We start from the raw sequence: 13372 nt of genomic DNA on the forward strand, positions 1-13372 counted from the left end.
AAAAAAAAAAAAAAAAAAAAAAAAAAAAAAAAAAAGAGGAAGGAAAGGTTTCTGAGTCAAGGGAGAGGGGAGGGAGAATACTTCCTAGTTTTCTACCTTGCAATTTACAGAGGATGTACTAGATGTCACTGCTCAGGGCCCTTGTGTTGTAAGCTGCCCAGGGCTTCATGGGGCCTCCAGGAGCAAGGTCCTCATCACTGCCTACCCTCTCAAACACAAACTTGAAGTCAACTTATTTTATTTTACTACGGGGCATATGTGCTTGCCGGAGAGAGACAGAGAGAGACAGAGAGAAAGAAAGTGAGAAATCATCCCCAAAGGGGATGTCCATGCTCCAATCCCTTCTCCTCCATTCTCCTCTTGGGATTTTGGGCATGCACATTGATCCTGTGTGATTTTCAAGCTGCTGAATCAGGGACTGGAGCTGCTGTCAGCCATGTGGGAGTCTACTGCCTTAACCACCACACCACCTGCTGGATCCTGAAGTCAGTTTTTCAATGGTAAGCTCATGGTTCATCCACACCAGCAAGGTATTTGTTAAAGTTCAGATGCCTGCTCTGGACCTCACACCTACAAACCAAAGCCACAAAGGAGATGGGAACTGTCTATTTACTATTAACTAGTCTTTAAAAGAAATAGTTATTTAATTTGTTTTGTAGAATCTATAGTACAAAATTTAGAATGAGTTCCCCTCCTACCACGTTGTTAATAGAATCAGGGAAAAGAGACAGGAATCAACCTTTTAAATAACACTAGAGCTGACCCACAGGTGCAATAAAATCTGAGATCCTGTTTTTTTGTTTGTTTGTTTGTTTTTTGTTTTTAATTTAAAGCAGATATATTTCACAATTTTTTTAATACTTAAAAAAAGTACTAAATGCATACTAAACACTTGTATGTTTAATAGTGCCTTTTCATTTAAATAAAAATATACCTGGGACCAGCAGATGGAGTAATGGCTATGTCACTGGACTCCCATAAAGTTGATCACGGTCTGAGTCCCGGACCCGGTGACTTTTAACTCACGCTAGGAGTGTGTGTGTACATGGCCAAGATCCCAAGAGGAGACTGGAGGAGAAGGGATTGCAGCATGGTCATCCCTTCTGTGGGGGTTGTTTCTCACTTTCTGTCTCTCTGGAGAGCACATGCACCCTATGGCAAAAATCTCTCTCTTTAAAAAACAAACCTATTCCAGTACCTGATTTTTATTCTTTACGGCTTTGTTTCCTTCTCTGTTCATGACTTGCTTACATGGATGGCATTGTGCCCAAAGCAGAATTGGGGGGTGCTGGAGGAGTGCGGTTGGTATAAAACGGATAAACGGAAAAAATATGAACTTTGAACTCTGCTGATTTTTATGTGAATACAAAGTTGTGAGACATTTAGTCTCTCAGTCACCAATGGTTACCTAATATTATACACACACACACACACACACACACACACACACACATATATACATATATATATACACACACAAATATATTTCTAAAAGTCCACGATTTTGTTTTTCTGAGATCTGATTTTCACTTCTTCTATTTAGATGGTTAAAGACACACCCAAGCAGTTCAGACACAGGATATTTCAGTTCAGTTGTTTCCTAAATCTCACACCTAAAATCCAAGGAAATGAGTTTCAGAAAGAGCTGTTGCAGTATTTTCTTTAAGGAAAGACGATCAGCACCATCTAGTGGTTATATGTGACTTCTTTTCTAAATTCAGGCCCAGGAGGTTAAGAGAGCAGATTTTAGAATACGGGTCAGAAAGTTCCCAAATGATCTTGGAAAAATAACTTACCCTTTTGGTGCTCTGTTTCTCAATTGTCGGTCTGGAAAATAATAGTGTCTACTCAGAGGATGTTTGAAATAAAATGAAATGATGCATCTAATGCAAGCCGTTAACACCAGTAAATGTAATTATTAAAATGACATTAAGTTTAGACTCCAATCAGATGGGAATTGTCCAGTGGAATTTGCTATTAACTGCCCTTCAAAAAATAACTATTTAATCCAGTTTGCAGAATCTACGTTATGAAGTTTAAAATGATTCTCCTTCCTTCCCCGTTGTTACAGTGGCTGGAAGCTTAGGGTGAGTAAAACTGGGGCAGAGGCTGGAATCCTTGTTGAAGCCCAGAGGAAGAACAATGTGGACTTTCATTCATTCAAATCTGATGCCATTCAAAAGGAGGATGTCAAGAGTAGGGAGGGACTGAAAACAAAGATAAACGCTAACTCCAAAATGTTGCCATGTCACCAGCTTGGAATAATGTCAGGGACATTTTAGCTTAAAATATCTTGTCTCCAAAAAAAATTTATGAATTACTTTGAAGGGCACAACACTTGGCAGAATATGTTTGTGGGGTTTTTTTTAGGGGGGGCACAAAATTGCAGAAAACACAGTACAGAAAAATATGGCGCTGTCTGACTCACATCTGAATGTTAGTTGTTTTGAAGGTGTCACCTGCAATAGCTGACACAGAAGTATTTTGAGAAAGTAGAAACAAACGCACAACGAATATGATTTATTAACGTTTGCCCTCAGAGCACGCATAGCTTCTCAGCAGTCTGCAAAATGAAAGCAGCAGGAGGTAAATAAACAAAGGGAGAATGACACAGAAACAGAAAACAATTCAAAATGACAGTTTTATGCAAAATATAATCAAAGGGGATTTTTGTGTGGAAAGGTTACAGGGAAGAGGCTGAAAGTTTCTATTGAGCACGCATTTCGTTTTCACTTGCTATAAATGATTTTATGCTGCATACGTTAAAAAACAACACTTGTAAGATGAAAACCTCAGTAATGATGTACATTGATGATAGCTCTGCTTCCTTTTCTTTTCTTTCTTTTTTAAATTGCCAGAGGGCATGTGCATTCACCTGAGAGAGAGAAAGTGAGAAAACACTCCTTGGGGGGATGGTCACACCTCAATCCATTTTCCTCTGCCTCTCCCTTTGGGACTTTGGGAACACACCCACATTCCTGCCATACCCTTCAAGCTACCAGGTCTGGAACTTAAATCACAAAGCCAGCCATAAGGGATCCAGGCACCATAACCACCACACCGCTGGCTGACTCAACTCTGCTTTTTCTTAGGCAACCCCCTACCATCATTCCCCCACCACCTACTCTGGCATCTTCAAGAAATCTGAAATGTATTATTTTTGGTGACTAATGGTCTTTGTCCATGGAACAGAAGAATGGTGAGGCCACCTGGAGATCACCTATTGTATGGCTACTCAGAGTGGTTGGTGGATCAACAGCATTCACATCACCTGGAAGCCTGTTAGAATCTTGGGTCCCACCTGACACTGAATCACCACTTTTTTTTTTTAATTGCCAGAGGGTGAGTAACTCCCTGAGGGTGGGGAGAAAGTACCTTACAAGGGGGGCATAGTCTGCTATACCTTCTTCATTTCTCCATCCTGTAGGGATTTGGGGCACACATGGAAATGAACCCAGCATGTTTTTAACACGGGGGGTGAGATTTGAACCAAAGTTGGCCATGTGGAGTCCAGCTTTCTTAACCACTAGACTGTACTGGCCCTGAATTAGAATTTTATTTTTTTAAAAAGAATTATTTAATTTTATTTGTTGTTATTATTATTTTTTAATTTGACTAGAGAGAGAGAGAGAAAGTGAGAAAGCAAGCTGCCAAGGTCCAGGACTCGAACTGCAGTCGGCCATGTGGCAGTACAACACTTCAACAAGCATACCACCTGCTGGCCCCTGCATCAGTATTTTTAATAAGATTCCTAAGTAATTTGCACATTAAAATTTAAGAAGCCCCAGAACTTCAGATTCTTTTCATCTCAGATTCAGTTCTGGGATTGTAGTTTATGAAATCTGTCCATGTGATTCTAATGTGCAGTAATTAGTCCAAGTATTTTTTCAAATGAGGAAATTGTGGCCGACAAAAGTTCATAGATTTAGGTCAGCCATTGGCATGGTAGTTAAGATGACTGTATCCCACATAGCTGATAGTGCAGTTCAAGTCCTGGACCCAGTGGCTTGGAAAACATGCTGGGAGTGTGTATATGTGTGCGCGTGCCCAAAAATCCCGAGAGAGAATGCAGGAGAAGAGATTGTGGTGTGGCCATCACCCAGGAGGGTACTTTCTTACTTTAGCTCTCTCTGGTGAGCACGTGTGCCCCATAGCAAATTTAAAAAAAAGTTTATAGATTTATCCAGCTATTTATTATCAGAATCCAAATAATGGCACTTCTCCTTATTAAAAAAAGTAAAGCAGGTTGAAGAGACAGGGATGTAGAATGTGAAGATGAGGACTGGTATTTTATATGAGTTGGTTAGGAAAGGCTTTTCTGAGGAAGCAAATACTCAAGGGAAGAGAGAAAATGAGCCATAGTGATAGCTAGGGAACAATTGTAGGCAGAGAAAGTGGCAAGTGGTGTGTGTGTGTGTGTGTGTGTGTGTGTGTGTAATTAATTGTACTGAAGGAACAAGAACGAGTAATGTTTCCAAATTCCTAACATAGTAACTTTTTAGATACAGAGACAGAAAGTCAGGACTGCTAGGAGATTTCAAAGTTGTTTTAAAAATTTTTCAACCTTCTTCAAATTCTTTACTCATTATTATGACTATCTGAAGTGTTGGTTTAAAAAATAAGAACTTTTAAATTTAGAAGTATTCATAGGAACTGTAGGTTATAGCAGATTCTGGAAAACACAGAAAACATTATGAGTATATTCCAATAATGTAACAGAAATCTAGAGAGGTTAACCACACTACACAGAACCACAGGCTGGAAATTGCCAATTTGAGAATTTATTTTGAATAGGAAACTTAATTCTTGAAAAACTGTTGAGAGCATTTTTTATAACGTTATACAATGAGTATTAACATATTCATGTCTATTTCATTTGCAAGAATGATTCACTGGCAGCAGACAGGGCTGGGAACATACGCTTAAAACATTGCACCAGCTACAGGAAAACTGACTGGATGGTGACCAGGCCTTTCCCAGGTGCTCCTGTCCTGGTTCCCAGAAATGCTGAAATGTTGACATCAACCTCTGATTCAGAGTGGCATCGTTCTCTCACTCTTGCTTTCAACTTCACATTAGTGGATTTCTTCAGTAACATCTCCATGTTTACGGTTAAGGCTTAATTCTCACAAAAGAATTAGAATACTTTCTCTTTTTTCTTAATTTCTCAACTTTTTCTTTTGGAATTTGGGATTTGGAAAAACATAAATTTCCTGAGAAATTCTGAGATCTGAGATGGCACTCCTGTATAACAACACTGACCAGAACAGTGAGGATGGAGCAAAATTTGCCAGGAGGCAAGTGATAGCACTGGAGGTCAGAGGCAACAGAAGAGCCTGGTCATTTAGGACTCAGAGGCAAATGTGGACTAAAAGAAATGGTGAGTCATGGAGAGTCCTGAGCAGAGGAGTGACCTGGTCTGACTTTGGTTTTGAAAGCATTCTTCAGACTGCTGTGTTGAAAGTAAGAGTAGGGACCAATGCCTGGGTGGAGGAGCTAAGGTCAGCATCAAACTGGAAATATTTAAAGTGGATACACAACTATTTCAGCAATGCAGACAATTAAGTGTGTTGTTGTGGGTGATGGTGCTGTCGGTAAAACATGTCTCCTGAAATCCTACACAACAAACAAATTTCCATCTGAATATGTACCAACTGGTTTTTTTTTTATTTTGAGAGATTTTTGCTATAGGGCGCGTGCGCTCGCCAGACAGACAGACAGAGACAGAGAGACAGAAAGCGAGAAATCACCCCCCAGGGGGGATAGTCACGCTGCAATCCCTTCTTCTCTATTCTCCTCTTGGGATCTTGGGCACGCATGCATACGTCCCCAGCGTGAGTTTTAAGCCACCGGGTCCAGGACGCGAACCGTGGTCGACTACGTGGGAGTCCAGCGACATAGCCATTACGCTAACTGCTGGGTCCCTGTACCAACTGTTTTTGACAACAACGCAGTCACGGTTATGATTGGTGGAGAGCCATATACTCTTGGGCTTTTTGATACCGCAGGGCAAGAGGATTATGACAGATTACCACGGCTGAGTTATCCACAAACGAATTTATTTCTAGTTTGCTTTTCAGTGGTCTCTCCATCCTCATTTGAAAACGTGAAAGAAAAGTGGGTGCCTGAGGTAACTCATCACTGTCCAAAGGCTCCTTTCTTGCTTGTTGGGACCCAAATTGATCTCAGAGATGAGCCCTCTACTATTGAGAAACTCGCCAAGAACTAACAGAAGTCTATCATTCCAGAGACTGCTGAAAAGGTGGCCCGGGACATGAAGGCTGTCAAGTACGTGGAGTGTTCTGCACTCACACAGAAAGGCCTAAAGAATGTATCTGATGAAGCAATACTGGCTGTCCTGGAGCCTCCAGAACCCAAGAAGAATCACAGGTGTGTGCTGCTATGAGCATCTCTCCAGAGCCCTTCTGCATAGCTGGTGTCGGCATCATACTAAAAGCAATGTTTAAAACAAACTAAAGATTAAAAATTAAAATTTGTGTTTGCAATTAAAAAAAAAAGAAAGAGTAGGGGCAAGGTAGCCAACAGGAGGTTACTGCAAAAATCTAGGTGAGAGGAGATGATAGGCATGTGGAACTGAATGGAGGCATTGAGGTGTAAAAAGTCTTTGGATTCTGGATAAATTTTTGACTACAGAGCCAGTAAGATTTATAACAAATAGATTATAGCATGTGAGAGAAAGAAAAATTAGGCATGACTCCAAGGTTTTTGGTCTGAGCTTGGCAGGAGAGAGTTACCAATTACTGACAGGGCTAGGAGTGGGGTAGGTGATTGTGGAGAAGAAATTTTATTTATTTTTTTAGATGTTACGTTTGAGATGCTTCTTAAAGGTCTAAGTGGAGATATCCAATAAGCAGTAGATAAAGGAGCCTAGAGTTTAGGGGGGAAGTCTAGGCTGCAGATAGAAATGCAGGATTCAGCACTATAGTCCTGGCATTTACAGCCCAAAGCTTTATACACCCAGCACTGCCCTAGATTGTAGCTCTGCTTTTGTGCAACTCACTCACCCTATGCCTATTTGTTCAGCTGAAAATACTGGAAGTATTTGCATCCTTCGCACCTAAAACAATGACAAAGGAGGTAATACTGTGAGAATGTCTAATAAAATGTGAAGTGCTGTTCCAGCTGGGAAGAAGCAGAAATTTGATGGTACTAGAGAAGAAAAATATCAGGTTGGGGACCCAGAGAAAGTCTTCACGCACTGAGAAAAAAGGGCAAATAGCAATTATCCTGTTGGGAATGTGCAAAACTAGTATTTTGATTTGCATAGCACCCCAGATTTACCAGGAGTTTCACAAACATGATCTCTTTGAGTTGTACAACAGTCCTGTGAGGAGGGGATCATTATCATTCCCATTTTATGGAGTAGGAAACTGAGCTTAAGGACAGTAGCTGGCCTGAGGCATCATATATGATAGTGGGTGATCAGATTTCCTGGTTCCAAGTCCAACCCTCTAAATACAAGCAAACCACGTCCCAGGCACGCCATCCGCCGCGAAGAAGGGGTCAGCAGAGCCGCCGTGGCTTCCACTGCTCTGTCTACCTGACTGCCCGTGACCCCCACGTGCTTTTTCTAGATGGTACGGCCCTTCTCTACTATCGCGAGACTACGGGGCGTGGTGCTTCTGGTTGCCAGGGGAACAGCGTTCCTGGAGGCTGGAGGGCTCTGGACCCGCAACTTCTTCTACCTCCAGAGAGCCTGTGGTGGCAAGAAAGGCTGCTCCCCTTTGGCAGGAAGTGAGGACGCTGTGAATGTGAGCGACGCGCTTCCGCGCCCGTCAGCTCCGACCCCACCTGGTTCCCCGAGTTCCCGCCGGGAAGGTGAGGGACCGTACAGACGAGGGGCGGAGCTCGGCTGCCGCGCGGCACTCCCATGAATGGGCGGGGCGGAGTCGTGTCTGGCTGCTTGTCCTGAAGACGGGCTACCAGGAAGAGGGGGCAGGGCCAATGAGAGGGCGGGCCGGGCCTCGGGGGCGGGCCCAGCGGGGTTAGGCCCAGAATGGGGTCGACAGCTCTGAGCCCCAGGGGCTTCCGCTTCCTGGAAGACTGTTGTTCAGATTTCCTGGGCCAGGAGGGAAAAGTTCATGATGTGGGGGCCCGGTGCAGTGCATTATAGCCACCGAGATCCAGGACTGATCACTACCTGTTTAATCAGCTAGATCATAAACAGCCAAGGATGCAAATAAGCATTTCACAGGGAAACGAAGTATAAACAGATGGCCAGTAAACATTCGTTTAGAGACTTGACTTGTAATTAAAGAAATGTCAGTCAAACTCAAGTGACACCTATCAGATGGGTACAAATGAGATTTTGATGATACCAGATTGGCCCCAGGCAAGTATGGACAAATGGGCACTTTCATCTTATACCGTGTTGGTAGTATCCTGATTTGGTACGACCTTTTTTGGAGGACAGTTAGGCCACTGAAATTTGAAATGTAAATGTACTCTCAGCAATTCTGATTTATCTCATGGATGTATGAGCGTAATTAAGACCTTGATACAATATTACTCCAAAATTGAGACAATGTACATGTGATAAAATTCAGTTTTCTTCCTCCGGAATGTCGTAGTGAGAGAATCCAATACCATGTATACAGTCTTTTGAATCTGGCTTCTTTCAACTTCACATAAAGCAGCTGATACTTATATACTTCATTTATTCCCTAGTTGAGGAACTTTTGGATTGCTTCCAGTTTTGGGCAATTATTTAATGAGACCTTTTAAATATTTGTGTGCAGGTTTTGTGCAAGTACAAATTTTCGTTTCTTGGGTAAACCTCTTGGAGTGAGATTGTGTAGTCAAATGTGAAGTGTATGCTTAACTTTATAAGAAACTGCCAAGTGTTTTTGTAAAATGGCTGTCCCATTTTGCATTTTCATTGGCAATATATAATAGTTTCAGTTGCTCCCAACTTAGTCAGCACTTGGTAATGTCAGTTTTTTCTTTCTTTCTTTTTTTTTTTTTTTTTTAGAGATTTTTGCTATAAGATGTGTGTGCTTGCTGGAAAGACAGAGACAGAGAGGCAGAAAGCTAGAAATCACCCCACCCCCACCCCAGAGGGGTTGGCTGGCACCATCTATTCTACTCCATTCTTAGGGATTTGGGGCATACATGTACATGCACCTGGTGTGAGTTTTAAACTGCCAGGTCTGGGACTTGAAATGTTGTCAGCCATGTGGAAGTTCAATGACGTTAACCATTATGCCATCTGCTGGTTCCCTGGTAATGTCAGTTTTTAAAAACACTAAATTTTCACCATCCACATAGGTATGTAATGGTAGATCATTATGTATGTGTTTTTTTAAAAGAATTGTTTATTTAACTTAATTTATTCATTCATTTATTTTAATTTTACCAGACACACACACACACACACACACACACACACACAGGGAGAGAGGGAGAGAAAGCAAAAGCTACGACATCTGGGACTTGAACCATTGTCAACTATGTGGGAGTGTCCAGTGCTTTAACTACCATGCCACCTGCTGGTCACACATTGTGGTTTTAATTCAAAATTTTCTGTGGACTTATGATCTTAACAAATTTTCATGTGCTAATTTGCCAACCATATATCTTCTTAGGTGATGTGTTTATTCAAATGTTTTGTTTACTTATTGTTGAGTCTTGATATGTCTTTATATTTTCTGGATACAAGTTTTTGTCAGATATGTGCTTTGCACATACTTTCTTCCAGTCTTTGGGTTTTGTTTACCTTTTCTTAGTAACTTTATTGGGGGGCCAGCAGGTGGCAAAGTGGTTGAGGTGCTGGACTCGCATGTAGTTGATTGCAGTTCAAGTCCAGGACCTGGTGGCTCGAACCTCATGCTGGACACATGTGTGTGTGCCCAAAATCCCAAGGGGAGAATGGAGAAGGGATTGTGGTGTAGCCATCTCCCCTAAGGGGTGAGTTTTTGCTTTGTGTCTCTGTCTCTCTGGTGAGTGCATATGCCCTATAACAAAAAAAGCTCTCAAAAAAATGTTTTGGGGACAGTGGGTGGTGTGGTGATTAAGGTACTAGACTTCCACATGGCCGACTGCAGTTCAAATCCTGGATCTGGTAGCTTGCTCTCTCTCTCTCTCATACCTGTGCCCTGAAGCAAATTAAAACTAATAACAGTAATGATAAATATAATTAAATAAATAATTCTTTTAAAAACTAATGTTTTTTGAAGAGTGCGTTTTAAATTTTGATGCATTCCAATGCATTGATGCATTCCAAGTACAGTCATGCATTGTTTAATGATGGAATGCATTCTAAGAAATGCTTCACTGCCAATTTGATCATTGTGTGAAAATCATAGAGTGTACTTACACAAACCAACCTAGTATCTAACACTAACCAACCTAGGTAGTATCACCTGCTATACACATAGACTATAAGATATAATCTATTGCTCTTAGGTTACTAACCTGTATAGCATGTTACTATGCTGAATACTGTAGGCAATTATAACACAATGGCAAATTTTTGTGTGTCTAAACATAGAAAAGGCATAATAAAAAAATGGTATACAAGATGAAAAAGAATGGTACACATGTGTAAGGCACTTACCATGAATGGAGCTTGCAAGACTGCAAGTCGTTTTGGGTGAGTTAGTGAGTGAGTGGTAAGTGAATGTGAAAGCCTAGGACAGTATTATGTATTACTGTAGATTTAGAGTATACTTAGAGCATACTAAATTTATAAAAAGAAAAATTTCTTCAATAATGAATTAACCTTAGCTTACTATAACTTTTTACTTTAGAAACTTTAAAAAAATCCTTAAAACTTTTTGACCATTTTGTAATAACACCTTAAAACACAAACACATTGTGAAACTCTACAAAAATATTTTTCTTTATATTCTTATTCTATACATATTTTTCCATTTAAAAATTTAAAAACTTTTAAAACATTTTTCTAAAAAATAAGACACAAACACACAGACATAAGCCTGACTTACACAGGATCAGGATCATTAGTGTCAAGGTCTTCCACCTTCACATCTTGTCCTCCTGGAAGGGCTATGATGAACAAAACACAATTAAATTAAATCAAATACAAGCGAAAATGATTCAGTCAAGAGATGTAAATTTTGAGGTAGTGATAAGCATTATGAATTTTGAGACATCTGCAACAATTACAATTTAATGTGACTAAAAAAAAAAAATCTGTGTGGGACCAGCAGTTGGTGTAATGGCTATTTCACTGGACTCCCATGTAGTTGACCATGGTTCGAGTCCTGGACCTGGTGGCTTAAACTCACGCCAGGCGTGTGTGCGTGCATGCCCAAGATCCCGAGAGGAGAATGGAGGAGAAGGGATTGCGGCGTGGCCATCCTTCCTGGGGGGTGATTTCTCGCTTTCTGTCTCTCTCTTTCTGGCGAGAGCACATGCTCTATAGCAAAAACCTCTCAAACCAAAAAAATCTGTGATTCCTGTTGGTGACAAAGTCACAGGTACTGCTAATACCACTGTGATTTTGTTGCTCACATTATAGATAAAAGTAAATACTATATTTAGAGACTAATAGAAACGGTTTTATGTCTCCCGAGTTTATGGTTCCATTGAGTTCTACCCATGGACCTCTTCAGGGTCTTGGATCCCTAGTTAAGAACTCTGTCCATTCTTGGCTCTAGGTTGTTTCCTGATTCCTTTTTTTTTTTTTTTTAATTTAACTCAACAGTGAGCTTTACATAATTCTGTCAAATGATTCCTCCCTTGCACCTGACACCTACCCTCCACCACACACTCTCTACCATCTACTCTCCCCCCTTAAAGTCACTAGCATTTATACCCTCCTCTCCACAATCACATTTTCAAGTCAATCAGCCTCTGCCATAGCATTCAGTACAAACTGAGTGAGTTGACTGAGGATATACAGTACAGTGTGCTATCTTTCAAAGTCTGGCTCATTTAACGTTAAGTCTGTGTTTATCCATTTTGAGTCTTTTAGCTTTTCCCTTATTCAGTATGAGGTTCAAAGTAGGACTTTTATTATGTTGAGAAATGTCCCTTCTACTTCAATTTGCTGATAGTCTTGATCATGAAGCAATGTTCTATATTATCAGATACTTTTTCTGCATCCTTAGATATGAGTATGATATTTGTCTTTCTGGTAATGTGGTATATTACATTTATTGTTTTACATGTGTTGATCGCATCCCCAGGATAAAGCCTGCTTGGTCATGGTGTATAATCTTGTAGATATGTTGTTGGATTCGGTTTATTAGTATCTTGTTGAAAATTTTTGTATCAGTATTCATCAGGGATATTGGTTTGAAGTTTTCTTTATTCGTCATGTCCTTGTCTGGTTTTGGTATCAAGGTAATAGAAGCAATCAATCAATCTCTTCACTTGTTATTGTACTATTCAGATTTTCTATTTCATTCTGCTTCAACCTAGGTAACTTGTACTTGTTCAGAAAGTTGTTCATCTCATCTAGGTTTTCTGGTTTCTTGGTGTATAGTTGCTCATAGTATTCTCTCATAATTTTTTGTATTTCCAATATCCTGGTTGTAATATTACCAACCTCATTACTGATTTTATCTATCTGGTTCCTTTCTATGTTTTTCTTGATTAGTGTAGCTAATAATTTATCAATTTTGTTTACCTTCTTAAAAAAACAGTTTGTGGGACCAGCAGTTAGCATAATGGCTATGTCCCTGGACTCCCACGTAGTTGACTGCCGTTTGCGCCCCGGACCTGGTGACTTAAAACTCACGCCAGGCATGTGTGCATACGTGTCCAAGATCCCGAGAGGAGAATGGAGGAGAAGGAATTGTGGCGTGGCCATCCCCCCTGGGGGGTGATTTCTCACTTTCTGTCTCTTTGTCTGTTTGTCTGGCGAGCGCACGCACCCTATAGCAAAAACCTCTTAAAAACAAACAAACAAACAAACAAACAAACAAAAAACCCAGCTTGTCATTTAGTTGATATTTTTGTATAGTTTTGTAAACATTTCTATTTCATTTATTTCAGCTCAAATCTTTACTATTTCTTTTTTTCTTTTAGTTTTGGGTTTTTCATTGTTGTTTTTCTAGTTCCTTAAGATGCAATGTTATTTATTTGCTACCTTTCTGTTTTTTTTTTTTTGTTAGCACTAATGACTATAAACTTGCCTCTGTGACTGCTTTCTCTGTGTCCCAGAGGTTATGGAGTGTAGTCTGTTTGTTTTCATTAGCTTCAATGAATTTTTTTTTTTTTTTGAGAGGATTTTTGCTGTAGAGCACATGCGCTTGCCAGAAAGACAGAGAGAGACAGAGAGACAGAAAGTAAGAAATCACCCCCCAGGGGGATGGCCACGCCGCAATCCCTTGTCCTCCATTCTCCTCTCGGGATCTTGGACATGCACACATATGTGCCTGGC

The 13372-nt window shown here is 40.5% G+C and overlaps 1 protein-coding gene and 1 pseudogene across 1 annotated transcript in view; both read left to right on the plus strand.

Annotated features, from left to right (window-relative positions):
- The first annotated feature begins 5495 nt into the window (after positions 1–5495).
- On the plus strand, positions 5496–6469 carry LOC102496764 (cell division control protein 42 homolog; annotated as a pseudogene).
- Positions 6470–7429: 960 nt separating this feature from the next.
- Positions 7430–13372, plus strand: part of LOC102475719 (fibrous sheath-interacting protein 1) — a 65094-nt gene continuing 59151 nt past the window's right edge. The window contains exons 1-2 of the mRNA XM_027775841.1: positions 7430–7673; positions 7761–7839. Coding sequence (XP_027631642.1) covers positions 7430–7673; positions 7761–7839 — 323 coding nt within the window. The remainder of the gene's footprint in view (positions 7674–7760; positions 7840–13372) is intronic.

The sequence above is a fragment of the Tupaia chinensis genome, unplaced genomic scaffold (genome assembly GCF_000334495.1).
Source record: "Tupaia chinensis unplaced genomic scaffold, TupChi_1.0 Scaffold000605_1, whole genome shotgun sequence".
NCBI lineage: Eukaryota > Metazoa > Chordata > Mammalia > Scandentia > Tupaiidae > Tupaia > Tupaia belangeri.